At 38.7% G+C, this 17,548-nt stretch overlaps 1 protein-coding gene across 1 annotated transcript; it reads right to left on the bottom strand.

Moving 5' to 3' along the window:
* Positions 1 to 10,478: 10,478 nt before the first annotated feature.
* LOC114355708 (uncharacterized) lies at positions 10,479 to 16,360 on the bottom strand. Its single transcript, XM_028308678.1, is given in 5 exon segments — positions 10,479 to 10,888; positions 13,506 to 13,573; positions 14,255 to 14,410; positions 14,466 to 14,656; positions 16,356 to 16,360. Coding segments are annotated over 5 exon segments (522 nt in total). The 3' UTR covers positions 10,479 to 10,786.
* Between the last annotated feature and the right edge of the window lie 1,188 nt (positions 16,361 to 17,548).

The following is a 17,548-nucleotide window of genomic DNA, read 5'->3' as shown; positions in this document are numbered from 1 at the left end:
TTTTAATGCTTTTAACATACACATTATGTATAATTGCTATTGAAATTCAATTCAATATCGAAATAAAGTTAGTTAGTTAAGAAACACACTAGTAGACCTAAGATGCGCGCCGTGATAGGCGGTTATCACGCCATTTTATCGATTTTGCCCATACAAATTGACGTCGATAAAAATCACGGCGCGCATCTTAGGCCTACAGGTGACACCACTGGTATTTTGTTACACAGGTTAGTAATAATTTCAACACTTGCAACATAACAAAAGTGACAAAACAACAGAAGATAAAGATGACTAGCGTTTCAAATAGTTCCCTGCGTCACAGTGATGTGTGCCGCAGCGATGCAAAAAGCAAAGAGCTCAGTATAAACACTACCCTCAAAAGGGCAGAACACTGATTTTCAGCTTTTGCTAGAGAACGCATGAAGCGTACAGGTACGGAATGAACCCGCTCGCTTTCGGAAACAATATCTACATTAGTATAAAATATATGATGAGACAAATAATCTTATGGTATAGTGTGCTTACTTTCTGTGAAAGTGTTCTTTCACAGAAAGAAGCAGTGGAAAGGGGGAGCGAGAGGCCTCAGCCGACACTCCGGTTATCCGCCGCCGACACCCTGGGCGCAAGAGGACAGCTTATGGTCTCCAACTGTCCCTTCCTAACAGGCCTCGGTCGCTAGACATGGAGGTGTCTGGTGGCGGCTAAGGACGAATGCTACAGGCAACAGCCAATGGCGATGTCCCGCGTTCCCTCATATCACTCATATGGATCATGGCAGAAACAGTCAGGTTTTTAGTGGGTGTAGGGGCTACCCACCTTCTGGTAGGAAGAACCCCACATAACCCACTAGCTGCCCCCGCAGCTGGTGGGTATGAAATGTTATGCATTTTCCGGATAAAAAAAGAATAGTAAACAGGAAAAGTTTGTTTTGAATAGAACCGATTTGAAAAAATCTCTCACCATTAAAATTCAATTTTTTTTCTGCTGAACATAGGCTGTATAAAATATTCTCAAAATAGTAAAAAACCTTTGATAATTTACTATTTGATAAATAATTTACGTATTTATTATTTATTAGGACTAATGTATACCATGATATGGAGTCGGTGGTGGAAGATTTGAAGATTTTATAGTTTCCTTGACCTGTCACTTGACAGCCTGGCACACTTTTACGATGGTGGATCAAAGTATTTTGGTTTGACTATAGAGCGTGAGAACACGCACACAGTCACAATTATTTTAGTGTGAATAAAAATTGCATCGAAATTACCTAAACTTGACATGCCACGCTAGACGTAAACGCTCTTAAACTAAATAGATAAGAATTGGGCATACAAAATGCCCCAAAATAGTGTCAAAGTTCATTGTAACTGTGAAGTTTAGTAGCAGAAAGATTCTGGGATGTAGAGTACACATTTACACAAGTACCAAACTTTATTTTGTGCTATGATCATTTTTGGACCAGAGAAAGATATACAGGACTTAAGAATTATTATTGATACACAATTTTGGGAATTAGTATCAAAATGATGTCTGCTAATAACTATTTGTAGTCCAATGATAAGGTTCTACCTAACAACTAAGCGAAGTGACTATCTTGGCACATACCTAATTTTGAAATGAACGAAAAACCGATTTTGCAGAACAGAACATCGATTGATGTCATACATTTTCATTAGTGGTCATAATCCTTCGTTTTTAAACGGACATGTTATAAAGGAGAAATTCAATAAATGTGGGGCAAACATGAACGGCTGGGATTATTTGAAATGTTGACTCTACAAAAGCAAGCAATAATTTCTCCTTTGCAAAAAGCGTTCGTTAGTTTTGGATGAAAATGTTTCCACAATAATTGAATTATTACAAAGCACGTGGATACCTTTTTCTTTTTATCATCCGCAAGGACAAAAGCTAGAGACAGCCTTTGAAGAAGGTAGGTTTTTTTTTTCATTTCTGCGCCCTGAAGCCTATCACGTGACGTAATTACAAAGTATTGGAGTAAAACTCGGAAGAAATGTGACACAGACAGCATTAATATATTTTGAATGTAAAATGTCTTTGTACATTTTTCGACACGATTCCAGTTTCAGGTGAGCATTACCAGCATTACCCATGTCTGAATGTTTCCGTACCTCCGATGAAATAGTTAGTTAACAGCTTGAAAAGTTAAAATTTTCAGGATAAAAAATATGTTCTTAATTTTTTGGTCGAATTTGTATTTGCAAGGTTAAAGTTACGTAAAAAATTTTTCAATGCGTGGTTGGCTGAAAAACGATCAAAAGTGTCACGAATTAGATAGATATAAATCTCAGTCATTACATTTAATAACAGATAGTTCTACCCAGAAAGCTATTTTTTTTAAGTTGTGTTTTTTACCACCCGTGATGAAGAAGTGGGATAAAGGAAAAATATCAACATTATACCGTACAGGAGCGATAGTTGTGAGGAAGTTTATAACATAGGTTAATTGACATTGAAATAATTGGTTTTTCTTGCTAATTCTCAACACTTGCTGGATCAAAACATAGATACATTGGCCCAATTTTAGGTAAACGTTCAAAGAAACATGTTACATAATGTAATACGCAATCTGCCGTACGGAACCCTCGTCAAACCGGAGACAAATTCCCAACCATTTGCGTACATTAACGTTCGAGCAGTACCGTCCGTACTTCCGTGGATGCGCCGTTATTAAATGGCCTGTCCCGTGATTTGACAAAGAATAATGTGCACAATATGTGTTACTTGTGCTGTTTGCTGTGGTTTAAATACCCACGGGCGAACAATACTGGATCAAGATTTAAATTTAAATAAATTGTGTTGCGTTCTTCACTGAAGAACAAGATATATGATCGAGCCAGTTGTGTGCTGTGGTTTTACCCACGGGTAAACAAAGCTCAAAACAGGATTTAAATTCCAACGAATTTAAATCGGATTGGTTTAATTTCATTTTAAACTAATCACATTCTTTTAAGAATGTAGAGCTATACATACGGCCATTTTCGTAAGAAAGATGTCACATAGTATCTAATAATCTAAAATAGTAGAGTCGAATGATGAGTCGCAATATTGTTTGTACTAGGTGAGTGTGTAGGTATAACAGCGTCAAGCAAACATAACTGTGATGATTCTCGGACTTATGCTCGTCAAAGGCCATCTCACGATCACTTGTGTTCTATATGAATGTCCAGTCTGGTAGTTTGCAACGGTGTAGCCACCCGGAAAATTCACCCTCGGGTGAAAACATCGAAGCGTATCGCGTATCTAAATCTAGAGTCATCGTGAAGATAAGGTAGATGATGATAAAAATTACCTACCAAATAACTTAGTTATAATTGGCGTACCTACTTGACAAACTATTTTTATTATAATAATATTATAACTAACTATTTATTCAAGACAATAAATTAATAAAACATTGTGCGGCTGTTATGTTACGCTTCGTTTCACAAAACAAAATAACAATCTGATACAAATTTCATTTATTTACGTTGGCTACGGTGATTTCTCAGGATTACGTTTCCGCGTTCTCCTTAAAGAGGATTTTCTCGTCGCCACACTGTATTGGTCCAAATTCCACTAGAGCAGATAAAGGAAACCGTTTTATCACGTATTACCTCTATCACCTATTTTTGTACAGGGGACGTAATAATACAGCATCTGGCTAGAACTTTCCTTTATAAAGAAAGATACATAAGGCTGTAGCGTGTTGAATTGCATTGTAAGCTCTGTTTTGTGTCCTTACGCCCGGTTCACACATGTCTCCGTTTTACTGTGCGTTTTATCGTGTGCGTTTTTTGTATGTATTACCACAGAATAATAATAAGTACTACGTACAGAAGTTTTACTTCGCGAAAGTATTTAAAAAAATGTATGCTCAATGTAATTAACAATATGGTGTAATTTAGCCTGTCTCAAGAGTCAAGCACCATTTTGTTGACAAACGTCAGTGATCGGCACTGCGCCGAAGCTATAGGGCTGACTTCGGTAAAATGATGTGACGTGAGGTGCCAAACTGCGGAAAATGGCGGAGGAAACACATGATTTAGAATGAATTATCATGAATAATATTAACTACTTATTTACCTCTCAGTGTCTTGAGGCAACTTAAAAAAGTACGTTCTGTGTTTTTATTATTATTTAGGCAGTTAAATACTGCACAGTATTTAGTACACCATTTTCTTTATTTTCTTCCATCATACACAAGAATACGCGTGCGTGACTCAATGTTCGCTCGTATGTGAGGCCTTGTCGATTAGTATCCTGTAGGTGGGCCATCGTGCGTGTTTTGTTTTCGATGTAAACTCGCGGAGATGAACAGGCCTGGTATTACTGTATACAGAATACTGTGTCATGTGTGAAGTCGCTCATACAACTACATACGCCATCGACGAAAAAAAAACGTACATGATAAAACGGAACAGTAAAACGGAGACATGTGTGAACCGGGCGTTAGTTGGATTTATTGATTCTTATTAGAAACACTAATAATCTGCCAGTGCATTTTTTGACGAGGAGCTCTTGGTTTGCATTTCACCTGATGGAAAGAGATAATAAGCAGGCCGATGGTGGAAGTGAGCTTCACTCAGAAGCATTAATAAAAAAATTAATTTTATTTCAAACAATGATCTACGTAAAATGTTATTTACACACGTTTCATGTTAACCTTAATCAAACAAGGCTTACTTAGGGTAAGGCCTTGGCTGTGTAGCTTAGGCCTAAGGCTTTATTGAGATCTGGATTTATTGCGCCTTTCTTTATCGGCGGACAGATGGGCAGTAATCGCAGTGGGCGTGACAAATGGGCTTGTCTTTGAACGCAAAGCCATAAAAATTACTGTTACGAATATACCTAGTAAGTTAAACTTTTGCTTAGTCCAATACTACCTTGTAAATATTGATTTTGACAACCACCCTTTTGCAAAAGGTTTTGCAAAAGCATTTAATATGGCTGGTGTTGAAGAATTATGAATGCATCTACTTCTTGCCTATTTGAGACTGCATGTTTAGAGTGACAACGAACTGCATCAGATCCGATTCAGAGCATTATTAGTATTGAGTGGTTGCATAATAATGAGTTTCGTTTCACGGTAGTTCCAACCGAGTATTATAATGATTTGGCTTAAACTTTCAGGAATTCATGACGCAGCCTGGATTGATAGGCGGACATCGAAAATTCATTATAAGTTCCCTGCTTTTTGTGTACAAAGGGTTTGCTCTTTGAAGTTTGGGCATTTTGACTCATGATTGACGAGCATTATTTAGATTATAAGTAGGATTATTATCGTCACATTATACACATATTTATGTTATGAAATTGTATAAATACTTACACTAACAGCTTACATTATCCATGGTCGAACTGCTTGCTGCTTTGTTTCAATAATCTCAATTTTATTTACATATGTTATAGAATCGTCTCCACTGTATTTCACTAATCCTAAGACTGAAAACACGTTGTTTTTTTGCTTATTCAGCCTTATTACTGGACCTACTACAGATTGTGTAGTTTTATTTTGTGTGTGGTGATTAACTCAGGTTTTCTTATTTTATGTTCCTGGTATCCTTAACGCCGCTGGGCATTCGTGTACATACCTACTTATAAAAATTTTTTTGCAGATTTTTTTGTGTTTAATTGCCAAACTTCAGTAGGTACAGTGTTCAGAAAAGGGTAAAAAAATGTGGGTCAATGAAGTAAGTCGTTAAAATAATTCTTGCATTTATTTCCAAAAACATTTATGTAGCATAACATTTATTTGTCCCGTTACTTAAAACCGTTGTACGAACAAAAGTACAGTCGCGGAATGAAAAGGTTCGTCACCTTAGTGTCGGTTTTCGCTTGCACTAGGTACTGTAAGAGTCAAACCTGCCAACATAACAGTGCAAGAAACAGTGCTGCTAACATTTAAATAAATATGACGTTTGCTAACGAATAAGGTTTTGCTTGTTTATTTTTCTATCCCATCATCAGTGCAATGCAATGATGACATTGACCAATTGACAATAGTTTTTTTATTTTATAAGAAATAATAATGGCAGGTTGAACCAACAAGAAGGTTTTAGTTTAGCAATCATAATAATAATCTTGACAAGATAAATCGTCAAACAACTTTGATCTGAATAATTTTGAACTTTACTGACGAACAGTTAAAGATTATTTTCTCTAACTCGAGATTATTCTGTAACATAGTTTCAAAAGGTAATATGTGCTCGCGATTCGTTGAAGGAATCAATTTGAAAACTGACGAACCTTTTCATTCCGTGACTGTACATCAAGCTACCTAACTTAATTTCTGATCAGGAAACGACTAAGATACAAATAAAATAAAAGATTTTACATTTCAAATATTCAGTTACATTTTCTTAATAACGTTATGCAATAATACGAGAAAAGAGAACTTCTTAACAATCCGAAAAGAAGAAAATTCATATTCATAGCTCGTATCTACATTATACAACGTTTCTAAGTAAACTGGGTCAGCTTAAACCATTAATTAACAAATTCATACACAAACAAAATAGCTTAGAGACAATAAATGTAGATCGAATACCTTTTGTACCCTTTGCACCACCGGCCTGCACCACTGGTGGTGCAAAGGGTATTTTGAAATCCCTCTTGCACCACCAACAAATAGTGCTGTGCTACCATCGACTGTAAAACTAGTAGTAGACTGTAAAATACTTAATAATTTACTTGTTATAAATAAATCAAAACCTACCTAAAAGTTTTAATTTGTGTGTGTGTAAGTGCCTATAAACATTTCACTTCAGACCCACGATACCCCGGGCCTACATCCTACATACAACGAATAAAGTACCAGGGCAACATAACCATAAAGGAGCTATTTTATGATACATGTTTATTTCTCGGATCAACCAAGAAGAATTTGATATAGCTCCTTTATGATTATGTTGCCCTGGTACTTTAGGAATTATTCGTTGTATGTAGGTATGAATGGTTGTTATTAATTTTTATGTTATGTTGTCAAATCTGTCCAAGTTTCGGAGCCTATTCAGTACAAACAATCAAATCTTTCCTCTTTATAATATTAATATTATATGATTATAGATAATCGTTTTACAGTTAATGGTAGGGCGGCACTATTGGTGGTGCAAAAGGGATTAAAAAATACCCTTTGCACCACCAGTGGTGCAGGCCGGTGGTGCAAAGGGTACAAAAGGGATCGAATACTTTTCACACCAAAATATTATTCTTACAGAGTAAAAAAACGATTGGTAGAGATGACAGAACATCAAGCTTAACACTGTGGAATCTTATGTAATTAAAACAGAGGCGGTTTTGCAAAAACAATGTCTGTTTGGTATTACGTTGTTGTCGGTACAAACAGGTAAACAAAAAAACAAATGAAGTGAATCCTGACGTCGCGATCCGTAATTGAAATTCACTGTTCGCTTTTTACGTTTTCCAATTTTTTCTTTGCCATACTTTTAATCTATCATTTTCTGATGTCAATCATAACGCATTGTTTGCGAGACACACGTTCGTGGAATTGTGCGCTTCGATTATTGTATGAAACATTGCCATTTCTTAGAAAAAAAAGTTGGAGACTAAGTGCCATTTTGTTCGATGAATTTATATCTGGTAAAAATGAAAAAGATGATGTTCTATCTTATAAAAAGTTACATAATCCCGTTACAGTACTCTCTTGAAAATGTGTGTAAAATGCTAAAATTTTGTATTTGATAACTTATGAACCACGAAAATTCCTCGTAAAGCCATCCATCTCACTCTGATAGCAATCCGAATCTAACGTGTTCCATTAAAGGGGTGATTAAGCTGGCTCATTTGTCTATCGCAATGGCCGCTCTACAGGGCTACCCCGAAACGCTGTTTACGTAGTTTTAGGTCTATCTGTCACCGTCGCACATGCTGGCATCTCGCTTTGCGTGAGAAGGATGGCAACGTTCGAAACTTCGAACAACGTTTTTCGGAGTAACCCCGCTGCGTCGGTTTTCGCCCTAATGGCAGACGGCGCGGCGTGAAGGCATGGTCGCATTAATTCGTTTATAAAGCCATCTGCACATTGCGAATGCTCTATACTAAATCCCGATTTTGCGAAGCTAAAATTATGGAAGTGTAATTATTACGTTACTAATTTCCAAAATATCTGGGGTAGAGCGGAGTAGGTATGGGGTTGGATCCTAATATAAATTTAAACAAAAGTATACGTAACTCCATTACATAGCTTGTAATTATTATTATTGAGCCAATACTGGTTAAAATAATAGCATCATTCGATGTATCGAAAAACTTAAAGAATAGGACCCAGAGATTTAAATCAGGCTCTACCATCTTCCAATCAACACCATTCAATAGTTTTGCTTTTAGACGCCAAATAAATACTACGCCAGTGTAAATTGGCCCTAGGCCTTTTAAGCTGCGTAATGAAGAACGAATTAGTCACTATCAGCTGAAACTAGCGCGGGTAGTGTTAACACGCCGTCTTTAAGCCAAATACAGCCCTATTTGCAAAATTATGTGTGAAGCTCTGTGTCAAAGGGCCTGTCTAACTAGTTGAAATTCAGATAGCTGAGTAGTAAAGTTTGTTTTGTTACCATTAATTTTACAAATCAAAATGTGCTAGTGAGAGATGAGGTGTTATAATGAATAAATGATTAAGAATAGGTTCAGAATGGCATCCGGATAAGTATCTTAATTCCTTTTACAGTGGGTCTAGACAAAGTGCAAATTACAATCGCAAACCAGTCGAAAAGTGGTCGAAAAGCCCCTTATTTGTATGGAGTTTTGACGGATTCGATTTTCGATTCGATCAAAAAGTGCGTTTTACAAAGTGCAAATTACAATCGCAAACCAGTCGAAAAGTGGTCGAAAAGCCCCTTTTTTGTATGGAGTTTTGACGGATTCGATTTCCGATTCGATCAAAAAGTGCGTTTTGTCTAGGGGGGCAGGATTGCATAAAACATGTCAATGTTTATTGTCAAAACATTATCGAAAATTCACACGAATAAAAATGTATTCATACAAGACATTGATAAGACATAAATTATTAAATCTACGGTGAAAACACCCTCATAATGTATACGAAACTTTATCAAACATTACAAAGCAACCTCTTCAAGTTCCATTTGTATACCTATCTAACTATCAATCGTTCGTCACAAAGCACCTTCCATGTAAATGTTTTCAACCACAATATGTACCTATATAAAGTTTCACTTTTTAGTTTTGACTATATTAAAAAATATTCACTTTTAATAGAGGCAGGCGATAAGAGCACAGGTACTATGGGTAATTGAACGCGGCTCGGGTTTCACTGGATATTTATTAAGTTAAAACTTAATTGCACATAATATCAGAGCACAAAAGGGCTACCATATTATCAGTAACAACTTTACATACAAGGCTATTCACAACATAATGGCATAGAAGTTACTGACCTACAACATAGAAGGGATTATTGCCATTTCTCGTTCTCTGCTACAACCCCTGTGTAGCTAGAATCTACATCTTGACTGCCAATAAAACCCAATCAATGAAGGTCAAGTTTGTCCCGGGGGAAAGTTGCATAGAAGGTGTGCTCTTTTCGTCTGCCTCACCACAAAAAGTCTGAATCAAACGGTAACGCGAGGATAAACGCGAGTCTATAACTGCGCAGGCGCCGGTAGCTTATCCCGGTAATATACGTTGCGCACCCAGCAAAATTCACATGCTCTTTTCGTCCACCTCACCACAAAAGTCCACAATCAGACGCTAACCCTAGCCGCCTGTATCACTTCGTAGCGATACCCGCCCGCCCGCTATATCTGTGCGCGCGCCGGCAGCTTGTCCCGGTAATACTCGTGCAGCATCGGGCTAAATCTACATACTCTTTTCGTCCGTCTCAACAAAAAAGTCCATAGTCAGACGCTAACCCTAGCCGCCTGTATCACTTCGTAGCGATACCCGCGCGCTTACTATCTGTGCGGGCGTCGGTCGCTTGTCCCGGTAATACTCGTTGCGCACCCAGCAAGATCCACATGCTCTTTTCGTCCGCCTCACCACAAAAGTCCACAATCAGACGCTAACCCTAGCCGCCTGTATCACTTCATAGCGATACCCGCCCGCCCGCTATATCTGCGCGGGCGCCGGTAGCTTGTCCCGGTAATACTCGTGCAGCACCCGTCAAATCCACATGCTCTCTTCGTCCGCCTCACCACAAAAAGTCCACAATCAGACGCTAACCCTAGCCGCCTGTATCACTTCGTAGCGATACCCTCCCGCCCGCTATATCTGCGTGGGCGTCGATAGCTTGTCCCGGTAATACTCGTTGCGCACCCTGCAAAGTCCACATGCTCTTTTGATCCGCCTCACCACAGAAAGTCCACAATCAGACGCTAACCCTAGCCGCCTGTATCACTTCGTAGCGACACCCGCCCGCCCGCTATATCTGCGCGGGCGCCGGTAGCTTATCCCGGTAATATACGTTGCGCACCCAGCAAGATCCACACAAAAGTCCACAATCAGACGCTAACCCTAGCCGCCTGTATCACTTCGTAACTATAGCTTCGGGCTCGCTAATGTGCGCGGGCGCCGGCAGTTTTTCCCGGTAATACTCGTGCAGCACCCGGCAAGATCCACACACTCTTTTCATCCGCCTCACCACAAAAGTCCACAATCAGACGCTAACCCTAGCCGCCTGTATCACTTCGTAGCGATACCCGCCCGCCCGCTATATCTGTGCGGGCGCCGGCAGCTTGTCCCGGTAATACTCGTGCAGCACCCGGCAGCGCTCGTGTTGCGCGCAGAGCAGCCGCGGCGGCGGGTATCAGGCCGGCGCCCGGATGGGACGCGGGACGTCCCGCTCCGGGACGGTCGTGAGAGAGGTCTCGGCGAAACGCACGCCAAGCCGGGTTCGGACTCGGCCGTTCTGAAAACAGATTGTTATGATGTAAAGCCTGGTCCGTGAGCACGTAGGTCCGTATCCGTAGCGACTGTGCGACGCGCGCCCGCAGTGAGTGTGCGAGCGCGACAGCAACATAATTACGTGCGAGCGATAAGGATGGGTAGCTTGGGGTCATTGGACGGGATTCTACGTGCTCACGGACCAGGCTTTAGTGCCTGCAACTTCGAATTCTAATCATCAGGTTATTAACCTTTATTCCCATCTACCCCCTTCGGGCACTGCCTACTCTACCCTGTCACAAGGTCTACCTTCCCTAATTTTACTAGAAGCTAATTGAGGGTTTGGTGGTCTTACGCTAAATAAATAAATTCTGATTTTATTTTCTGAACCGAGTGATGCGGCAGGTACAAAAGACACTTAACTTCAGTGATATTCTATTTATTGCGAAGATAATTTACAACCATGTGCACACACTTGAATGGTAGGAAAAAGAGGCCATAGAGAGGGGCCATAGAGCATACAACGCTTCTGGGTTGCCAGATATCGTTATTACATTTTTACCATTTTCAAAGGACAAATGCTTGTGTCACGTATCAGTTTGGTTAGAGATTTTGTCCCATGACTTCAAGATTCTATTCATAATAACCAGCTTTCAAAAGTTTAAAATCCCGCTTTGATAAAAGTAAGTAGTGAATTCATCGTAGAGTCACATAAGCTCTGCTTAGTCAGGGACTAGATAATTACAGAGATAATGAGCACATGCGACCATCGGTTTTGTGGCCGGAAGCGCACCTTGAATATGGCACGTTGAAACGAGTTCCTTTTGGAAGGCAGATGATCTCATTAGTTTCCAATTGAGTAGGTATTATGGGCGTTCGTAGCGAGAAGTAATGTCGTATAGTGATAAGGGATTTATTTTAAGGTTATGACCCCAAGACCCATTATAACAGGTCCGTTGTGATGTTCTTTAGGTACGCTATAGGTACAAACGTCATAGTTTATCTGACAGATAACTTCCTAATAGTCTATATCTGGCATTTTATCTGCAAAAGGGAAAGTTCTGTTTTATGACTCACTAGCTTTCCGCCCGCGGCTTCGCCCACGTGGAATTGTCTGTCACAGAAAAACTTTATCGCGCGCGTCCCTGTTTCAAAAACCGGGATAAAAACTATCCTATGTCCTTTCCCGGGACTCTCTATGCCTTTCATCAAAATCGCTTCAGTGGTTTAGGCGTGAAAGCAAGACATATCTATAGACAGACAGACAGACAGACAGGCAGAATTACTTTCGCATTTCTAATATTAGTAGGTATAGATTTCAGAGGGTTTTCGATTCATATCTAGAGCACCACGCCTATTGTAAACTTTGTGTTTTTTAATAAGGGCTTGAAGCAACATGATTATTTAAAAAATACAGATGATTCAATACACGCTTTATGTTCCAGTCTCTGCTTGTTTGTTATACCCATAAGATAGAAAAACCGTAAAGGACAATCCGGTAGTTCTCTATGTTCCAGTAACAGCCCGTAACGTACGGGCGAAGCTTAAATTATTTGTATAGGTCCCAGTCATTTCTCTTGATGTGTCTAGTGTGTAAAGAGGACGGCCATAAATAAGGGTATCCTGCAAACAATGTCTAACCTAGTCTGCCTCGCACCAAAACCACGGGTAAAATGGGAATTGTCAAAAGTTGATCCCTTCCCTGAATCCTTTCTTATCACAAAAATGTCACACGCACCCCATCGGAACACTAGAGTAGAGTGTGGGTTATGGCACAGATTATTAATGTATACTTCGTGTCGTGGTTACCTATTACAGTTTTTTTTTATTGACATAAAAACAAGTAGATACAGTATAAAATTTTTGTAAATGTAAAGTTTGGTACTTTTTAATCTAATTAATATTTTACAGTTTTTTACCGTTTCAAACGGGACTCTCCGTGCGCTTATTTTTTATTTTTGAATACAGAAAATAATGCAAAACTATTTCTCCTTCTGTTAAAATATTCCACAAAGTTTCAAAGATCTCGTTTAAGTCAGACATAAATTGAGTTTTGAATAAAATTAAGATACACTGATGTTTTCATTGAATACTTAACGGCATAGGCGATAAATAATTCCAAATTAGTTTCAGAACTTTGAACTAGGAGTTGATAACTTTGTTCTAAACAATGCTTTTCTCGTTTTAAGTTGTTTAATGGTTAAACTTTGGGAAGAAATGTTGGAATAAGAATTCACACTTAAGTGTGAATTCTTATTCCAACATTTCTTCCCAAAGTTGATTTTTTTTTATTTGATATTAATGACAGGTCGATTTCCGAAGAACTTCATTTGAAGTAGACTCTCCTTTTTGAGATCAGACAAGTGCTCTATCGCTGAATGTCGCGGAATGTTAGTATTGTTTTGCAAAAGCTGAAAAAATACCCCAATGTGAGGGATTCAAAGATTTTTTCCTCTACAAAAAGCGGTGAAACAAATTCTCTTTACTGTTTTTTTATATACGGACTCCCCTATTGTATACTTCCCATCCCTACTGTGGGGTACCTAGTGGTTCAGGTCGTCTAGTATGCCCAGTACGGATTGGTGAAGACGAATGGCCTGTACTTTTGTAATTCACTTCAGTGTTATTAAATTAGGGTTTACCTTAAGAGGCGTTACCAGTGGTGTCTCAGGCGCCACGTTCTTTTTGGTAGAGCTTGATCCGGAGTTACCTGAAAAAAATATTCAATTATTCATACGTTCATATTATGAAAGTTCGTACCTTGCATGAGTTACGAGGTTTTTATAATAAAAGTGTATTTGACTTTGATCGTGAGATACTTTAAAGCTGCGGGCGGAAAGTTAGTTAACAAAATAAAACGTTAGCAAATAATATAAATCTTCACTGGAATGTTTGCGTAAGCATATTTGAATAACAGAGAAGCGTTTCCTCGCGGTTCTTAACTTGAAATATTCATAATATTTTCTTTTTACCCACTTCCGCTTCCACTCATCCGCGTTCCAAAAATGTCTGGGATTTATCTGCTACTAATGAGAAGAAAGAAGGCTTAAAGAAACTTGGTTACTATTGGCAGTACTTATGCCTAAATTGTAACCTAACATGAAAATATAAGTGCAAAAGGGGTTAGTCTTTATTTTTGTCTGCTACAGTATTTGTATATTATTAAGCAACCTCGCGCACTAGGCAGCCTGGCTGTGACAGCCAATCCGGTATATGAACACCCTTGGCTGCCTAGTGCGAGGACTCTCAAACACAGTCATAATAATATGTTCGACTGGCTGCCACAGTCTGGCAGGCTGCCTAGTGCGCGGGGCCGCTTATAGTTACTTAGTAATAGCTCATAATATGGCGAGTGTACAGATTATTCAGGGCTTCCTGCTGGTAACAGTACCTATAGTATCCGAGGCTGAAGTAGACCGGCAGCAGGTGTTCTTGAGGAACCGTCGCACGGCGCCGCGGATGTCTAGGGTATAGGAACCGTACACCAGCAGGTTCATTCAGGAGTTGGAGACGGCCATGGCGAACAGCAAGTCTTGCACGCGAAGTGCTCAATATTTAAGACTGGTGGTGTACCAGGTTATTTAAGTGCCTCAAGCACGTACCTATAGTGTCCGACGCTGAAGTAGACCGGCAGCAGGTGTTCTTGAGGAACCGTCGCACGGCGCCGCGGATGTCCAGGGTATAGGACCCATACACCAGCGGGTTCATGCAGGAGTTGGAAACGGCCATGGCGAACAGCAGATCTTGCACTCGCACTGACACGCGCGTGGCGGACGGACGGTCTATCATGTACCTGGAACAATAGTGGAAATTAATATGGCTCATAATCATTTGATCTCCACTGCAGCAGCATGATGATGTTTGATTTACCAGAGGCAAGAAAATGAAGAGGCATAGAAAATTTGCCCTACACTTTACGGCTGCCAAATTAGTCGGGGAAGCAGAGTTTAAATTTTTTTTTGTTGTCTGACATGACAAGGAAGATTTTAAATATGTGGGTTTGAAAAAAAATAAGGACATCGCTTCAGCATTATTGGTGTAGACGAATAGAAGAATCCATAATTAATAACCAAAAAAGTCATTACTCATGATCTAGTTTAGGCCGTTTTAAAGACTCGTTTAGTTATAGGAAACTGAAATCTTTTGTGTTCATATGAAGAATGAAGCAAATACAAATCAAATGAAATCATTTATTTGCATACGAGGTGAGAGTGTAATTTACCGGTTGTTTACACCGGTCCGGTAACATAACAGAACAGGGGCCGTTGGTTTTTCCTTTACCGGCGAAAGTTCTACATAACTGAGGTTGTGGACCGAAATCCTACCTCGATTAAAGCGTTATCAATGGGGTCCAAAGCCTAGTCAACACTCTTAGAAACGAACACATATTCAATACAAATGTAAAGCCATTAAAAACACAATTTAATGAGTTTCCTAATGTTTTCCTTTCCCCTGAATCATTCTTTTGATTCTTGGGTCGTTATCAGCGCCCTGAAAACGATAAAAGGCCGGGATCCCTTATAGGACTTTATCCTGAAGAATATACCTACAGTTCATAAAGGAAGGCAGAATTGTTCCGGGAACCGATGAGGGTGTAATGAGGAACAATAAGGCATTTTATGTTCATTATTGGTTGAGATGAACAAATACCAAGTGCCTTAAGTACAAATAAATGGTAATTATGTCTGTCATTGAAGACTATGACCTAATGTGCTAAAATATGTCCGATATCTAATCACATTGCTCTAATTTGTATAGGTAAGTATACTCTGTGGTTAGAATATTATTTATTTGCTATTTTAAAGCACGTGTCTACTTTGATCTAAATAGAGTTCATCTTATATTTAGATAAATAAAATGAGTTTAAGAATATGTATAAAACTTGACAATAATTAACAAATTGAATCACGTTATCTACATAACACGTGACTGTATTTCGGAGTTCAGCAGAGTTCAGGGGTGAAGGGGGGATGTACCCTTATATTAAAAAAATAATGAAGTACAGGAAAAATTGTATGTGAACATTCCAAACTCTATTGGACACGACACAAAAAATTTCACACAGTACCTATCCCAACTTAGTAATATTATAAATGCGAAAGTAACTCTGTCTGTCTGTCTGTCTGTCTGTCTGTTACGCTTCCCCGCTTAAACCTCGCAACCGATTTTGAAGAAATTTGGCATAGAGATAGTTTGAGTCCCGGGAAAGAACATAGGATAGTTTTTATCCCGGTTTTTGAAACAGGGACGCGCGCGATAAAGTTTTTCTGTGACAGACAAAATTCCACGCGGGCGAAGCCGCGGGCGGAAAGCTAGTTAATTATATTTAAACTTGTAAAACATTTGTAACTTAAGGAATGTAACAAAATTATTGAGTATTGGAACCCATGACTTCTGATTAGTCATGAGTTCCTAGTTGCAAATTACTTTATGATAAATAATTTCGCATACGAAATCACGCCTGACTATTCAATTGATCTAATTTTCCTCACCCCATTGCAGGGTAAATCCATTCAATACTACCGCATTGTGCACGAGATTCTTTTCGACATTTTCCTTGTGTATCGAAGATAGGTTATTTGAGACAACAATTGATGAGTTCTTCGTAAAAGTATTCCGGTGATGGATCGGCAAGGAGTGGCGCCATTTTCACTAATTGCCTATACTTGAAGAACGATCGACGCGTAGGTTGTTATTGGCAACTTTATTACCACAGTTGAATAGAATAGTAAATGAACTTAAATCTGTGGGTCTAGACAAAGTGCAAATTTTAATCGCAAACCAGTCGAAAAGTGGTCGAAAAGCCCCTTTTTTGTATGGAGTTTTGACGGATTCGATTTTCGATTCGATCAAAAAGTACGTTTTGACTAGGGGGGGTGGTATTTTAATGCACCGACTATGAGAATTTACTTGGCATCTTATTCATTTATTTATATTTATGTTTCTATTCTTATGTTATTTAATCAAGGATGTAACTGTTAAATATATGTAATAAGTAAATAAAATGTAATGTATTTATAATCTTATTTCATCTATAATTTTGTACCGCCCACTTTATTCTATGTATGTATGTGTGTAATTTCATTTTTTTTATCTATCTGCTAAGTCAAATAAAGAAGGCTTCGCAGTAAAATCGTTCGCAGTAACCCCGAACAGGTTAGCCAAAAGGGTTTTTCTTAAAATGATTATAAGCATGGTAATTGTGAAAGGAAAATCTAACTCAGAATGAATTTACTTGGCATTTTATCGCCTAACCAATGAGCTTTATTTTAAAACGAATACAATCATGGTGATTGTGAAAGGGATCAAATTAAGCTTCTACCAAGTTTGATAACTTTGTATTGGTATTTGTGGAGACCTACTTATGTTACTTTACTGTGGTTGTAACACTTCCAACATAACTTGCACATCAAAGTAAAAATGTAAGTTTGAGTGTTGCCGAGAACGTAATACTGTGGCAATACCTACACACACGTTTTTATTTCACGACAAGAACTTAAAATACATAGCCTGTCAAAATCATAACCCTCCTTTTGCTTTGCCGTAGTCGGGTAAAAAATCTTAAAATGGTTCTCTACATTGCATTACTACTATACCTAACTGTGAAATTAAAAAGTCATCTGCTGGTTTTCCATTTCCTAGTGTTTTATTATAAAGTAAATAGAAGCATTATTAAAGTTGTACA

The sequence above is a fragment of the Ostrinia furnacalis genome, unplaced genomic scaffold, assembly GCF_004193835.3.
Source record: "Ostrinia furnacalis isolate ACB-3 unplaced genomic scaffold, ASM419383v2 OfSCF2491, whole genome shotgun sequence".
In the NCBI taxonomy this organism is placed as follows: Eukaryota; Metazoa; Arthropoda; class Insecta; order Lepidoptera; family Crambidae; genus Ostrinia; species Ostrinia furnacalis.
This window is presented reverse-complemented; position numbering and strand designations above follow the sequence as displayed.